The sequence below is a fragment of the Pholis gunnellus genome (assembly GCF_910591455.1).
Source record: "Pholis gunnellus genome assembly, chromosome: 3".
Lineage (NCBI taxonomy): Eukaryota > Metazoa > Chordata > Actinopteri > Perciformes > Pholidae > Pholis > Pholis gunnellus.
In genome coordinates, this window is record NC_136529.1 from 8,795,671 (window position 1) to 8,810,700 (window position 15,030).

At 41.4% G+C, this 15,030-nt stretch overlaps 1 protein-coding gene across 1 annotated transcript; it reads right to left on the bottom strand.

Annotated features, from left to right (window-relative positions):
- Nucleotides 1-483: 483 nt before the first annotated feature.
- Nucleotides 484-13,720, bottom strand: smarcd1 (SWI/SNF related BAF chromatin remodeling complex subunit D1; the record flags this gene model as incomplete). Its single annotated transcript, XM_079186239.1, has 13 exons — nucleotides 484-1,830; nucleotides 2,665-2,766; nucleotides 4,035-4,157; nucleotides 4,954-5,089; nucleotides 5,194-5,291; nucleotides 6,869-7,030; nucleotides 7,161-7,262; nucleotides 7,611-7,727; nucleotides 7,957-8,079; nucleotides 8,623-8,745; nucleotides 9,061-9,103; nucleotides 10,211-10,386; nucleotides 13,535-13,720. The coding sequence occupies 13 exons, from the start codon at nucleotides 13,718-13,720 to the stop codon at nucleotides 1,777-1,779; spliced, it is 1,545 nt and encodes a 514-aa protein (XP_079042365.1). The 3' UTR covers nucleotides 484-1,776.
- Nucleotides 13,721-15,030: the final 1,310 nt, after the last annotated feature.

Below are 15,030 nucleotides of genomic sequence, written 5' to 3' on the forward strand. Positions count from 1 at the left end.
AAGGTAGAATTTAATGAACCAACACTTTTACGTAAGTAGGATTTGGAATGAAGACTTACTTGTAATGAAGTACTTTAACATTGTTGTACTGGTGAATAAACGGAGTACTTCCTCTACCACAGGTTGCTGGTTACGTTGTCTCATGAGCTCATGAGACCAATTGGGACCAATAGAACCAAACAGCACAGCTAAAAGGGTTTGTGAGCATCTTTAACTTCTCACTGACATTTAAAAATGAAAGACACATAAATGACAAAAAATAACATTTGCAGTCCAATTGTAATGCATACAGGAATATTAGAGTAGTGTTTATTGTGTAGAGGTAAAAAATAAAATAATCACTGTCAGACATGTACATTTTACATATCCTTTATTATAACATAAGAACATACAGAAAAATAGGTTTGGTCCATGAAAAAGTCTGCAGATTCAAATACCACTACAGACCCCCCCCCCCCCCCCCCCCCCCCCTCATAGGTTCCCACCACTTGTTTCAAATCATGTACCTGCCCAAACCCACATTAGTGTATTCTTGGAATTCATTAATTAAATGCACGCTAAAGTTTCAGCCAGGACGCTCATCTTTAAACTTCATACGGGGAAACGACGACCATTAAACTCATCAAGGTGTAAAGTCTTCAGCCAGCGTACAAAGAAGCTACAACTCCTTAAATCTTGTTCCACCGTGTATGGCTTCTCTGCACATAATCAAAAATACACAAAACTATAAGCAGAATATTTAACTCTTCCCAGCTCGCAGGCAACATGAATCGCGCAGAGCAGCAACTCGTCACGTGTGACATCTTTACGTTGAGGAGAGCTGAATCACCGTGCTGTGACAGCGAGGGCCGATTAATAATATAAATACTGCTTCAACTATCTGAGCGGTGACAAAAAAAAGTTAAGAAAAACATCTGCCGGGATAAGATACAATTTTACTTCACATCCATCTTCAGGTTTTTTTCTGCTCAGTATTTACAAAACTATAGAGACTAGAGGTACTCATACTAGCTACTTCCTTGATAATCTGTACTAGCTAACAAGACAAGTACTGATATAATACATACTTTTAAAACAAGAATCATTGATAATAACAAAAAAAAAAAAAAAAAGGAAAACTTCATACTAAATGGCACCCTCGACAAAATTTGTCTATCTTGCCACGATTGAGCTTTCTCTCTCGTACACCAGACTGTGGCACAAACTGTCAAAACTAACCAACGAGAGCTTAAGACAAAGTGACACATGAACAGCCAACAAAGTGGCCGTAGATTACAAACACAATCGATATCTAACTGAATGGGCAAGCATCCGGGGGAGAAGGGGGGGCGAGTTGGGAGAGTAAAATGTAAATTTACTTTCCCCAAAACGGGGGAACAAAGAGTCAAGGCAGAATCAACACATTGCAGCTGATTAGAAGATATTTTTAGATTCAGGGACAGAACACATTAGAAGTTGCCCTCTGCTTTTCATTTCAGTACGATCTGTACTTCTGTGTGGGCACAATGTATCAAAATGAGAGGAATGCTTCCAGGTAAGGCTTTAGACATGCAAGCGAAAATACATTGCAGCTCTGGTGTGGAAAAGTGGAAGTAGCAATCACACTGCAACAGTAGTCGAGCTGCAGGGTGGATTTAAACAAAGGGCATCCTATAGAACGGTAAAGCCATCTAGTATCTATGTCTCTCCAAGCCGGTTAGAAAACTCTCGGAGGAATTCATTTTGAACATCCCGCACACGCTCTCACACGTCGGTCGTCTCTGTGGATAAATCTCTTTAGGTGTTCCTGATGCCGAGCGCCGTCTCCAGCTCCTGTCGCCTCTGCTGGACCTGAAACACACGAAGAAAAGATTCAATCACCAGAAGACAATGCAATGATGATAAAAAGGTCAACAATGACCATGAGTGGTAGTCCACGCTAACATGCCGATGTTAAGAAGATACGTTTATCCGTTCCACCATCTTAGTTTAGTGTTAGCATGCTAACATTTGGAAATAATGGGCATTCATCACCATTATCTAGCACTTCATAAGAAAACTAAACTTCCTCGTTCTCTTTGCTTGTTTTATTTTTTCAACAGTGGAAAATGGCTTCCCAACATGCGAGTGCAGAGGATGTCAAGGACAAGGATTTTTAACTTATTTTTTCAGCCGCAGAGAGGCCGCTCGAGGCTCCAGCGGGGAGGATTGTGCCGGCGGGGACCCTGCAGAACTGAGCAAACCTGCTGCTCGCGTGCAATGCATTCTGGTAAACGGCTCCGCAGCAGGAGAAATCAGCTAACTCGGTCAATATAGCATACAGTGGACTACATTTACCATCAGCACTTATTGTGCATTCATATAAAAACGAATTGGCGAATTTTCTCTTTAAGTCCAAACAGTTTTATTTTCTTGGGTGATTTCTTATAGGCAAAAAGAACCAAATTTCATGGCATCCTATCCAATAGTTGTTGAGATATTTCACAAAACCTAAATGACCTCACAGTGGCGCTAGAGGAAAAGTCAGGGCTTCACTAGAGTTGAAAGGATTCAGCCTCTGGGGAGCATGAATGTCAACAACATGTCATGCCAATTCATAATACAGTTGTGGAGATATTTCAGTTAGGACCAAAGAAGAAGAAATAAAGAAATGCAAAGTGTAGGAGGAGGAACAAAGTGGAATACCTTGGAGTAGAAGTAGCGACAGACCGCCTCCTGAGCCCACGGCTGGTAGTAAAACTCTGCTCTCCGCTCTTCTTCTGGGTTTGCTACCACATCCGTCATGGTCTGTAAATAGAGAAAAGACACATTTACACATCTATCAAACGCTGACCGCAGCTCAGACAAACGTATCGTCGCAGGAGCACAAGGTTGGTCGTTGAGCTTTGAAATTAATTTGTTCAATTTCACAGAGAGTCGGCTGAACAAACACTGCAGGTGGTTGACAGCTGGTCAGCAGATAATGGGCTCACTCAGCTGACGTGTTATTAAATGCTTCACGCTCTTATTTGGACTTTACGATCCTGTGTTACAGCTGAGCAGCATGAGAGAGAGCACGACGCCCACGCACTTATATGTAATAAAGTCCTCTCTTCCCATAGTAAACCTCCAGAAGACCAAATATTATTAACCTCAAACATGAACTCAAGGAATTCACAGAACCTTAAAACGAACCAAGCTTCGATATACCGGAGGGTCTGTTTATAACTGTTGTTTTGATGGTGTGTGTCTGTCGTCTTAGTGTTTCCCTCTGAGATACCCTGAGTAGTTATCTGTGACTTTAAACACTGCAGAAGTTTATTTTTCTTGTATCCACTTTCTTATTCTGCTTCAGTTTCCCAATGTTTTGTTGAAACGCCAACACAATGTGCTGCATTATAAATGTTTTTTTTTTTTACAGATTGTCAATTTAAAAGAACCCAAATCACAAAGTTGCCTCAATGGGCTTCACAGATCCGTACAGCATGACTTCCTCCATCCTGAAACCTTTCCATCAAAGAAGGAATAAGTCTCCAGGCAGAAGGGAAGTTTCTTCTAGGATGGGATAAATAACCATGACATCATGCCGTGTGTACAGATAACAGTGACAGTGAAATTGCACTATGGAGAAAGTGAATGATATTAGGAAGGCAGATGGAGCAATAACAGCAGTGGTAGTAACGGCAAAAGAAGAAGCAAAGTTTATAGTTGAAAGCGATAAGTCACATTGTTTACTCAAAACATTGAAAGTCTTTTGGCTGAGATCCATTAACGCTAATCTTGGTGGACAGACTCATATTGCCTCTTCTTCTTATCAATGATGATTTCTCTCTGAACACTGATGCCAAACGGCAGTACGCTTACGAGTCTGAATGACATCAACTACCTCTCTATCCACACTCTCTCTTATTTAGATGCACACAAAACAAAAGCTTTAGGGATGCTCGGTGCATGCAAAACAGCTGTGATATACTGCATATGGTGGATGTGTTTGTTTGGCATCTGCTGCGATATGAGACCACAGATAAACAAGCTTTAAGTGCCTCGAGGACTCCGTTGTTGACGGACGGACTCACCTTGAGGTCTCTGCACTGCGACTGCAGCCAGTCGTTGATAAAGCCCTGAGGATCTCTGGCAAAATTCAACATGAACTCTCTCTGGGTCTTCAGCTGGTTGATGGTCTCAATGGTTTCATGGATCTGAGAGGAATTAAAGAGAATAAAGAGACGAGTCATCAATTTAACGTAATTAATACGGTATTAATTAAATGGAACATCGCTGACACAGGAAAAGGGGGGGGGGGGGGGGGGGGGGGGGGGGGCCAGGAGTTTCCTTAATAACCATTTTACTGCAAGTATTCCTGAGATCAGCAGTTTTAAACCACCAGATTTATTTTATTAGAAGACAATATACATACAGAGAAAACTAAAACACTACAGTTCTGATATGAGGCCGGCAGGAAGCGGGTGTGTATCAGTATTGGTCACCAAACCCAAAATAAAGTCACAACATGAATGGCGCCGATAAACTATAAACAAGCTCTCTGCATGTACAATGTTGACTCAGAACAAAAGACGACACAGGAGGAATGGCTCCGCGCCTTATCAATGTGATTACAGCCATCCCGGCAAAGCTAGCGGCCGCTAGCAGGACGTCAAAGAGACCGGACCGACCTCATGACGGGCTGGAAAGAAGCCGGCAACTCACAGGCAACAATTTGAGTGGCTAAGTGTGAAATTCCCTTTGGGAGGCTCACAAACTGGGAGCAAATAAACTACACGGTGACTCAATGGAACTGGGGTCCAATAAAAACAACAACGACGACTATTCACATTGCATTTAAAGTGAACGTGCTTTAAACGGCCTTTACACAGCTACGGCAGATGGAAGTCGTAAAACAAAGAATTAAATGCTATTTCTTAACTTCCTCTCTTTGGGTGACATTTGTTGATTTTAAACTGGTCTACAGTCGTTCGTCTAAACTCTCGGTTGTACCTTGTTGTCCAGTCCTGCTATTTCCTGCTGACTGGCTGTGGAGAGCAGGAAGGAGTTCATCTGGGTCTTCAGCGTGTCGTCCACCTCCACGTCAATGTCATAGCAGGCGGTCTTCTTTTGGTCATTAGGGTCAACGCTACAACAGGAGACCGCACATTTAGATCTCGTTGTATGTGGAGATTAGCCAGCAGGAGATCAACTTTAACATCATAACCTAATTCATCACTGTAATGAAGTTACCTGATCACATGGTTGATGATGATTGGCTCTGGGGGCATCAGGAGTGCATGCAAGCGCTGCGGGATCTCGGAGAACTTCATTCGCTGAGTCTCAAAAATCTGCAAACATGAAACCAACATCATTTGTCAGAGCCTACGACTAGAAATGAGCAAAACTAGACATATTAAGCGGCATTATTCAGACCGATCAGGGAAAAAACAAGAAACATTTAAAGAAATCATTCCCAACGCTGCACAATCACAGTCCACAGACACTACCAAACAACCACTAAGCTTTATGCAAATATATTCACATTGAAGCAATAGATAAGAAAATAAGCGTATGACATCATCGGATGACTTTTGGAGCGAGTGCTCGCGACTTTCATTGGGATAAAATTGGCCACGCACTGCATTTTGTTTTCCACAGTTCCTTTGGTTGTTGGGAATAGTAACCGCAAAGAACTTACATTGATCCTCTTTGGTAACAGGAGATAGCTACCGAAAGCTCCCGAGGAAAACAGAAGCACTATGCTGCCTCTGTTTTGGTTATTCCAGTGGTGGACACTCCTCCTCTGTGCTCTAGATTGAGCCTTCGTTTCCCCGGAGGTCGCACCCGGTGGCAGACAGAGGGGCTGAGTGAAAGCGAGGCTTAAAGGGAACCAATCTAAACGCAGATGGTTGAATTATTCTATCGCCCTTAGATCTAAATAGTGCTGTCTAGATGTACTCCATAATGATAAGTTAAAGCAAAAATGTGCCTCTTTCCATTCAAATGTAGCAAATACTATTTAGACGTCAAGAGGGTAAATACAATTAAAGAATTGCCTTTAAGTCTTTTGCTAAACAATTGGGGGTTTCAGAGAAACCGTTTGAGTTACTTTGCTTTATTAATGTCAACATATTCAAAATGTCTTCTATTTGGCTGAAAGGCTCGAGCCCTGGGGCCGGTCTGACTTCAAAGGAAGAGCGCACTGAACTTCCTGTCGCCTCACATTCAGTTTGTATGCTTGTGTTTGTTTTGAAAAGAAAACCCTACAAAGACAACAAAGAAGGATTCTAAATGAATGTCTTTATTAACCACTCACATATAAACTAACTGTCTCTAATGTGCGAGTTATTTGATCTATTTAATGTTTATTTTCACAGTAACAGGTGTATAGCTTGTAGCTACAGTTGCAATAACCCACTCCTTTTCTGTTTTTTTGTCCTAGCGCATGTTCGTCTCTGCTACTAAGACTTGTGGGAATTTCTACTGATGGAGTAAAAAAAAAGGAAAACTGAGCTTTTAAATTCATGCCTCTATTCCATCTTTACTTCATTACAAATCACTGTTGTAATTACAAGAAACTCTAAGCTAACCAGCGAATTTATTTTGTTTGTTCACTTTGTAGGAATTCACCGCTAGCTTTCCACAACCCTCTGTTTATCTTGGCCCAGCAGAAAGCAGTGGAAACTAGTCAGTGAGCCAGAGAGAAGAGAGCCCATACAAGGACAGAGGGACGGGTAGAGAGAGACGGACTGCACAACATCAAGAGCACCAATTAACCGGGACAACTATGCGGCTGTTGCTCATTCCAGCTTCATACAACGGCTGCAGTTTGTATTTATCAGGTTTTATCAGGTGTGTTCCTAAATAACAAAATGCGTCACTGAGGTTTAAGGTGCAGTATGTGACCAGAAAGAACTCGACTCACCTGCTGCAGGTATTTGTCACAGTTGATGAACTCGCGCTCATGAGGGTCTTGGAGCTTGTGGGTCTTGACGTACTGCCACAGAGCCTGAATGATGACCGGTCTGGTCTGGGTGTGGATACCCAGCATGCGAGCCAGCCGGGGGTCCAGCTTGAACTGAGGGGGCTGTTTGGAACACAAGAAAGACTGGTTTGATACGAAGCCAACAACTGAAGGTTTGAAAAGCACTTGAAGGCAACATTACCAAATCACAGGGCCTTCTGAGAGGTGGAGTAAACCCCGAGCATGTCTTTACCTGGTAGTCGAGCATGAGCAGGACGGTGCAGCGAACACCCACATCACCGGGCCTCTTCACCTGGAAACCATCCGTCTCCTGGGTGGTGCCAGTCCTGTGCCACTAAAATAACATTTTCTAAGTATTTATACACACACACAAGTATTTACTGGGTTTAAATAGAGCTGAAATGATTAGTTGGCAACTATTTTGATGATTGATTTATCCACATTTTAGATGGTTTCAGGATCTAAAACGTGACATTTCCTGCATTTTCTGTCTTAAATGATCGTTAACAGAATATCTTTAGGTTTTTGATTGCTGGTCTGATTTATGATGTCACCTAAACAACAGATGCAATTTTAAAAGCAGTAAAAAGACAGACAAACAGTGAACGCTCTCTTCATACTTAAAGGGGATAACTGGGTAAATATCTGCTTGTGAATTAGGAGGCACATAATAAACTCTTACTTCCACAAGGTGATTATCTGGACCATACAAGTCCTTGTCCAACTCGATCACCAGGGACTTGAAGAAAGAGGAGAACTTCCGCTTCTGTTTGGTGGCTTCATACTTGGACACAGCCGTCTGCAAAGCAAATGTTACAGAAAGCGGAAATATAATCTTAATCTCTGTAAAACATCAGAACTGTAAGTCTAAAGACTTTTTCTTTCATAGTTTTGGCTCAATGTGGTTGGTTATATAAGCAGTGCTCTGGAATAATCTACTGTTCAAGCAGCTTACATGTTAACTCATATCCAAAAGTGTACACACAAGACATTCCTATAAACCAAAATGTTTCAATGATGAAGCTTACATCTTCCAGCAGACGCCCCTCAACACGTAGCTCCCATGATGCCACTGTGCCCTCTCCGTCCTCGGCGTCTGGCTTTGCGGGGTTAAAGGTGTTCGATATGAAGATCCGAAGCTTTCTCTTTTGCTGGAAAACAATCAAAACAAACCTTAAATTGAGGGACTGTCATTCACTCAACACTACCTTCTTATCTACACCGATAATCAGCACATGTGCACAAACAAGGGAAAGATAAGACAGCGTGCAGCTGAATTTAAGATGAAATCAATGTATTGGTCTGCTGAAGGCGGACAGCGAGAGGACGTTCTACTTATATAGAAATATCTGCTCGGCATGTTGTCCACCTAACAACGTACTTATTGTTTGATACACTGCCACATCAAAACTGTCTTTAAAACCAGAAATCTTTAACTTCAAACATCCATATGAATTAAAGCCTGGTTCAAGAGCAATAAACAAATCCACCTTTACACGGCAACCAGTGATACGTCTGAACTCATGGTGCTGTTGACATTTTTACACGCCTTCACTGAATTACATCAATTTTAAATGTGCAGTTATGGGGATGGATGGAGGCCTCTGGGGGTCTGAATGGCTTTGTAATTAATTTCAGGTCTGAAGCGGAGTGATTGAGGGATTCCAGGAGTGCAGACTGTATTTGATCCGAACCTTAATGGGCCTCTTGAGGGCCTCCTGAATGTCCAGCCTCTTGCGCATGATGGTCTGATCCAGCTTCCTCTCAAAAGCCAGCAGATCCATGTAAGCCTGAGACTCCGGGACCAGTTCCCTGATCTACGACACAACGAAATACACGGGTGACCAGCTGTTTACACAAGCATCATTAAAACTAATTACAGCATTTGTTTTTATCAATAGAAATACAATCTTTTATTTCATAATCATTTCAAAAGTGTGAACCGTGAGTTTTATGATCCGTTGCACCGCTACAAATAAGTCATCTTAATTGCTTACAGCACTCGCAATTGTAGTACTTTAAACAAAGCCCCCTCGATTAACATATAAATGGACGAGGAATTGTAATCTCTCCGACACAATGAAGGCCAGGATCAATGGACTTCAATGGACGGCTCTTTGAATAACACTCACCCTCTGAGGTAGAATTTTATCAGCCATCTTCTTCTTCTTTGTGCTGTGAAAACAAATTATTCAAACAAGATAAGTTTGAATGTGAGTCAAAGAGGAGTAGTGCTGGATTAAAATAATCTGAATAAGTGTGATCACACGGGTTGAAAACTAAATGTAGAACATCTATACCTTAACGTGGGCAGTTAGTATCATCAATCAAGCAATTACGGTACACGAGAGAGCACATTCAGCAACATCGGAGAAGGAAATGATGCCTGAAGCTCAAACAAAGTCAAAGAACAACTGGGAACAGTGTTTTCCTGATGTTTCAGTTTTTATGTTAAGATGTTGAACATATTTTCTGCCCAGAGACTTGTTTTTGTTGCTGCCGTTTACATTCCTCCTGATGCAAATTCAAAACATACACTATGGGATGCACCACTGTTCTGGTTTTGTTTGTGTAACAGATGGGCTGCAACTGCATTTCGCTGTGCATCCCTTTGAATCTATTAAATACATTTAATTTAAATATCAATAATAGGGCTATTGATTCATCTGTTGATTATTTTCTCAATGAATCTCATAATTGTTTCTATAAAATATCAGAAATAGGGATGTTATGACATTCCTTTGCACTAAAGCCACAATAATGTATTTAAATAGCTTATTTTGACAAACTAACGAGCCAAGACCCAAATATATGTAATGTGCAATTATATAAAACAGAGACAAGCAGCAAACCCTCATATTTGAGAGGCTGAAGCCACTGGATGTTTGTCATTTTGCTCAAGAAGAGATCAGATGCCAACTAAATTTCAGTCTTTTCAATTAATCATTTCATCTCAACACTGATGAATCTTTTTGTAAGTTCAAAGACATTTAATGAGGCCAGATCACTCCTATCAAAGCATTTCTTCATAAAAATAACTATTTCCATTAAGAAAAGTCCCCCTTTCTTCAATCTGTGACAGTAAAGACAGATTTTATTAGGAACACATGGTTTTGGAAGACAGTGATGAAGCGAGTGCAGGATGGCGTGTCTGACGGAGTGGGCGGCTGCAGAGCGTATTCACAATCAAAACACTATTTTTTTTTTTTTAATACAAAAGAAAGCCCATAATAAAAGTAAAGCTGTGAATATTGATCTTCTGTATGGGTCGGGAGGACTTACTGCTGGTTGCGGTTCTGCTGCTGAACCTGCTGGATCTGTTGGGGGGCGGGCCTCTTGCGAGACGGGTCCATCACGCCGGGCATCACAGGACGAGACACGGGGCTGTTGCCGTATCCTGGGGGGCCCATGGCTGGTCCTTGTGGGGTCATGCGGTTGGATGGAGGCATGCCTGGTCTCTGCATAGAATACATAGGGAAAATTATTTTACATAATTGAAAAGAAATTGTGTTTTTTAGCTTCTCAAATGTGCTTTTGCTTGCCTTACATTAAAGTACTATAAATAGAATATATTCTGGCTTCAAACTGTTAGGCACATTGGGCATTGCAAATTCCGACAGCCGTTTTTCACTGTTACCTAATGCAACATTTATTTCTCCCATAATCAAAGACATTGTAATTATACACGAGAGCACTATGGAAGACGGCTGCCATGCTTATGAAAATCATCAATCCTGCGAACCTTCCACCAATCTTGCTCATCAGCAATAACCGTAACACATTCTGCTAAACCCTGATGATAATCTACTCATTCAAAACTGATCCAAACTCATTTTGCACAACACATTTTCAAGTACAAGAGAACCAATAGCAGCTCTGCAGTGTTTACAGAAAAAACCAAACCCTGCTTTTTAAAATCATCACATCCGCATTCTTTCCTCCTACAAGAGGAGAGGGGAACAACATGCATGCCGGCTCCTTCAAACGACTTAATACAGAACAAATCCCAACTCACCAAGCCCAGCACTAAGAACTCAAACAGGCGACTTTGTGTATTTGACTGCATGAGTGCAGGTGAGAAAAGCAGATAAATGACAAATCACTGACGGCAGCTTCCCCTCCAGCAGTCAGTTCAACAACTGAGAGAGATGAAGGAAAAACACACCCTCTCTCCAGCGTGTGGTGGTGGTGGGGGGTGGGGGGGGGGGGGTGGAAGAGTGACGGACATCGAATTGTCAACAATACAAGCTAGATGAATTGGCTCTGCCTTTTCCACACAGCGCAGTGTGGGCAGAGGAGCTGCAATTTCGATCTTTTGGTGCTCTTTATAATATGAATCGGTACAACCTTGGTGTATTGGTGAACAACTGGATTTCTGCAGTATTCAGAGTATGAAGCCGCCTCGACTGAGTAGAGAAAGGCTGCTTATGTGAGTGAAAGCAGTCAAGGACGCTGGAGGAAAAAAAAAACAGATGTAACATCCTTTCACTAAACTATGTTTCAGGTTGCCAGTAGCTAGGCAGCACACTTTTCAACTACCGTGGATATACAACAAATGTCTCTTTAGACTACATCTGCACTGACAAGATCAGATACAATTAGTACTGAACTGTTAGAAAATACACCGAGCCACAGATTGGATTACTAAAAAAAAAAAGGTATTATCTGCCAGGGTCTATTCACAAATCTATAAAAATCACTTCACAGTAGCAGCAGGCATGACAGGATAACAACTCGGGCTGTACCAGATCTCTCTTTTTAACATGTGAAGCTTCTACTGAGGTGTTTGAATGATGGTTTTCTCTGCTGGAGTTATGTAAATGTGATTTATGGTGCAGGTAGATTGCTTTTCTGCAGGTGCTTGCCTCTTTGTGTGAGAGAAATGTTTTTGACTGCAGTAAAAATGTTTTTGAAAGGCTAAACACCAACACATGTGGCTTGAAGGAGAATACTTTGTTCAATAATAACACGTTGTGGATTTTGGAAATGATTCCATCTGTTTTTTTTCAACAGATTTTGACTTTACAACGATCTGGAAATGTTTGGGTCAAGTTAGAAACAATCAGACGGAGCCTCCATAATTCTACATACTGTATAATACTTTAACTATAACAACCACTTAGGTCTATATAATCATGCTAAAGGCATTCAACAATAAATGAAGCGCGCATAGAGAGATTACATATATTTGGGGATTGCCCCACAATGTGACATTTAGTTTTGTATGAATATTCTATGACTTGTTTTCCAGAGCGTAAACACACTCTGCTTCCTCAAAGAGACTTGATTATTTACGGATGCTCAGGGGCTTTCACCCTCACGTATTCACAATCAGCTTAGATGAAGGGAACGCTGCCAGACACACCGAGTGCCAAAGACTGGAAGACAACGATTCAACCTCGTTTCCAAATATCTCTAACACATTTTGAGAAATATCAACGACTTGAAAACGTCTCTTTCCATATGGGAAAACGTTTGTTGCTTGCCTAAAGCAATGTACAGATGACCTGATTCTGGGATCAAATGTATCGTTTCCTCTCCTTACCCCTACAAAAACATCAAAGCAACGAAATACCCTTATCAGAAATAAGAATACATTAGCATTTTACAGTCCAAACGGTTCACTGATAAAACAATCAGCAGATTACTTGTTAATTAAAATCATTGTTGGATGGAGCCCTAGTTCGACCAGTAAATATAAGATATCAGTAACATGGCAAACCGTTCAGTGTCTCACATAGTTTAAACATTGTGCTCGTTAGCTACAGCCTCCATTGTTCAATATAATACACGAGCTGAAATTCAGACTTATATCATCAACAGTGTATCACACTGCTTTAAACAAAAGTGTACACGTTTGATGCGAATGGATGAACACTATTCATGTTTTCAAGCCAAGTTTTTAGAAACCACCTGGGTCCACTTATTCTGTTGTGTAACACCTTTACGAGCCGGGTGATACAAAGTTTACCAAAGGAAGGCGCTGACGTTGCTTTTGCACGGTGGCACACAACAGACTAATGTTAACGTGAAGCACACAACAGACTAATGTTAACGTGAAGCACACAGGGAGCAGGCTGGTCCTGGTTGGAGAATCTGCACTGATACAAACTGAGGCTTCGTGCAGCAGATTCATTCAAAAGTGGACCAGACACAGTAACTATAAAGCCAACTTTTGAATTCAAGCCACGCCTGAACTTTCTCAAGTTCGACGTTTATCATTAAAGGCTCCCTTCATCGCACTGTTTAGAAACCACTCAAAAGATATGTTAATCATGTTTCAGCAAGTAAACCGAGCGAAACACAGTTACCAGCTAATGCTAGCGACGTTAGCCGGCTAAGCTAATTGGCTACCGTGACTAACTAGCTCAGAATAATGTTAGCGGGCGGGAGGGTTAGCAAATTCAAACAACAAACAGACTCTAGTAAGAGTTAGTCGACTCTTTAAACGTGTCTGATGGGTGTGAACTTCTCCAGCTCCAGTGAGCTGTGGCCCGTGTTGGTGTCGGTGGTTAACGTTAGCCGCTAGTGACAAAGCCGCGGTAAGAGGCTTTGTTCTAGCGGACTGGCTAGCGCGTCAGCAGCAAAGATGGAGTGATATCTCACCGGGTACCCAGGCCCGGGCATCGGGGAGCGGTACATGTGGTTCTGCGCGACCGACGACGGTACCATCCTTCCAGAAGGAGTACCGGGTCCCATGCCTGGTCCTGCGCCCGGTAACGGTGGTCCGGGTCCCATAACTCCAACGCCACCAACAGTCGGTGCTGACTGAAACCCCCCTCTGGCCGCCATCTCCTCTCTGAATGTCGCCGCCGGTAGAGGCATGGAGCTATCGCGAGAACGAGAACAGTGCTTTGGTGGTGGTGACAATCCCCCAGCGCCCCCTGCTGGATGGCTGCGGTACTGCAGTAGAACTATAGCCGTTAAAACGGTGTCAAATACCCAAAAGTAACATTCAAGATACTGAATATAAACCACAGCACATTAGTAACTAATTACAAAATCAACTAGTTCACATTCGAACATAGTCAACTTATATTATTTGTATTGCAATACTATAACTATCTATAACTATATAGTATGAAAAATATTGTTCTTTCTACTCTGCTGTATGCACTTTTTCTGAACATACTCAGGTCTTTAATAACTTTATTTTCTTTTTGAAGTGTGGCAAATGTGGTCTGTTCACTGCCTGCAAGAAAACTTGATTTCTTGATTTCACGAAACAGCATCTTGAGCTCCAGAAAAGTGTATAAGAAATGTGTATCAGATGTGGGATATAATGAAATAAAAGTGTTACTTTTAACCTATGCAATCTTAACTATCAATATCCATGAAATATGATGAAACAAATATGATGATGAAATACGAAAAAAAGATAAAAAACAAACGTTGTAATATCTCTCTTTTATTCAATTCAACCAAAATGCCTGATAATAAAAACACTATTCTTTGAACATTTGGAGCTTTTATTTAATTAATTGAAAATTATATGTGCTCCCACTGAATATTAACTCTCGGTCAGTTATCACACAAATCAAAAGACATTTCTTTCAACACAGCAGGGGTTCATGAATAAGTAAATCAGCTCCCTTCTTGATTATTATGTGATCTAAATCACAACCACAGCACCTCCAAACTGGATGGTTGTTTAACTGAAACAGTATTAGTTGACCTCCTAAGTGCACATAATCATATAACGTTTCATCTGAAGAAAGGATGTTGAAACTCTGGCTTCTAAATTAACAATTAGACAACAAGTCAGCCACAGGCTCAAACACTTTCTTGTTTCCGAACTTTAATGTCATTACACTTCCCTCCAATTAGCATTAAGTTATAACAGCACAAAACAAGTAATTCCATCTGTTTGCACAGCATGCTTGCTTTTGATCAGAACGTACTTGGAGGAAGGGGGATACATTATGGTTTTTTTGTACATTGGAGCAAGATGTTGTAAAATCGTCATTCATGGGACTAAAAAGTATCAGATTTGCTCCATTGTGATTCAAATCTCCAGAGAGGTGTTTAAGCCCCTGCGTGTGTGAGAGAGATGGCAGGTGATAATGCGTATCCTCGACAAGCCTATACTGACAGCCTGGATA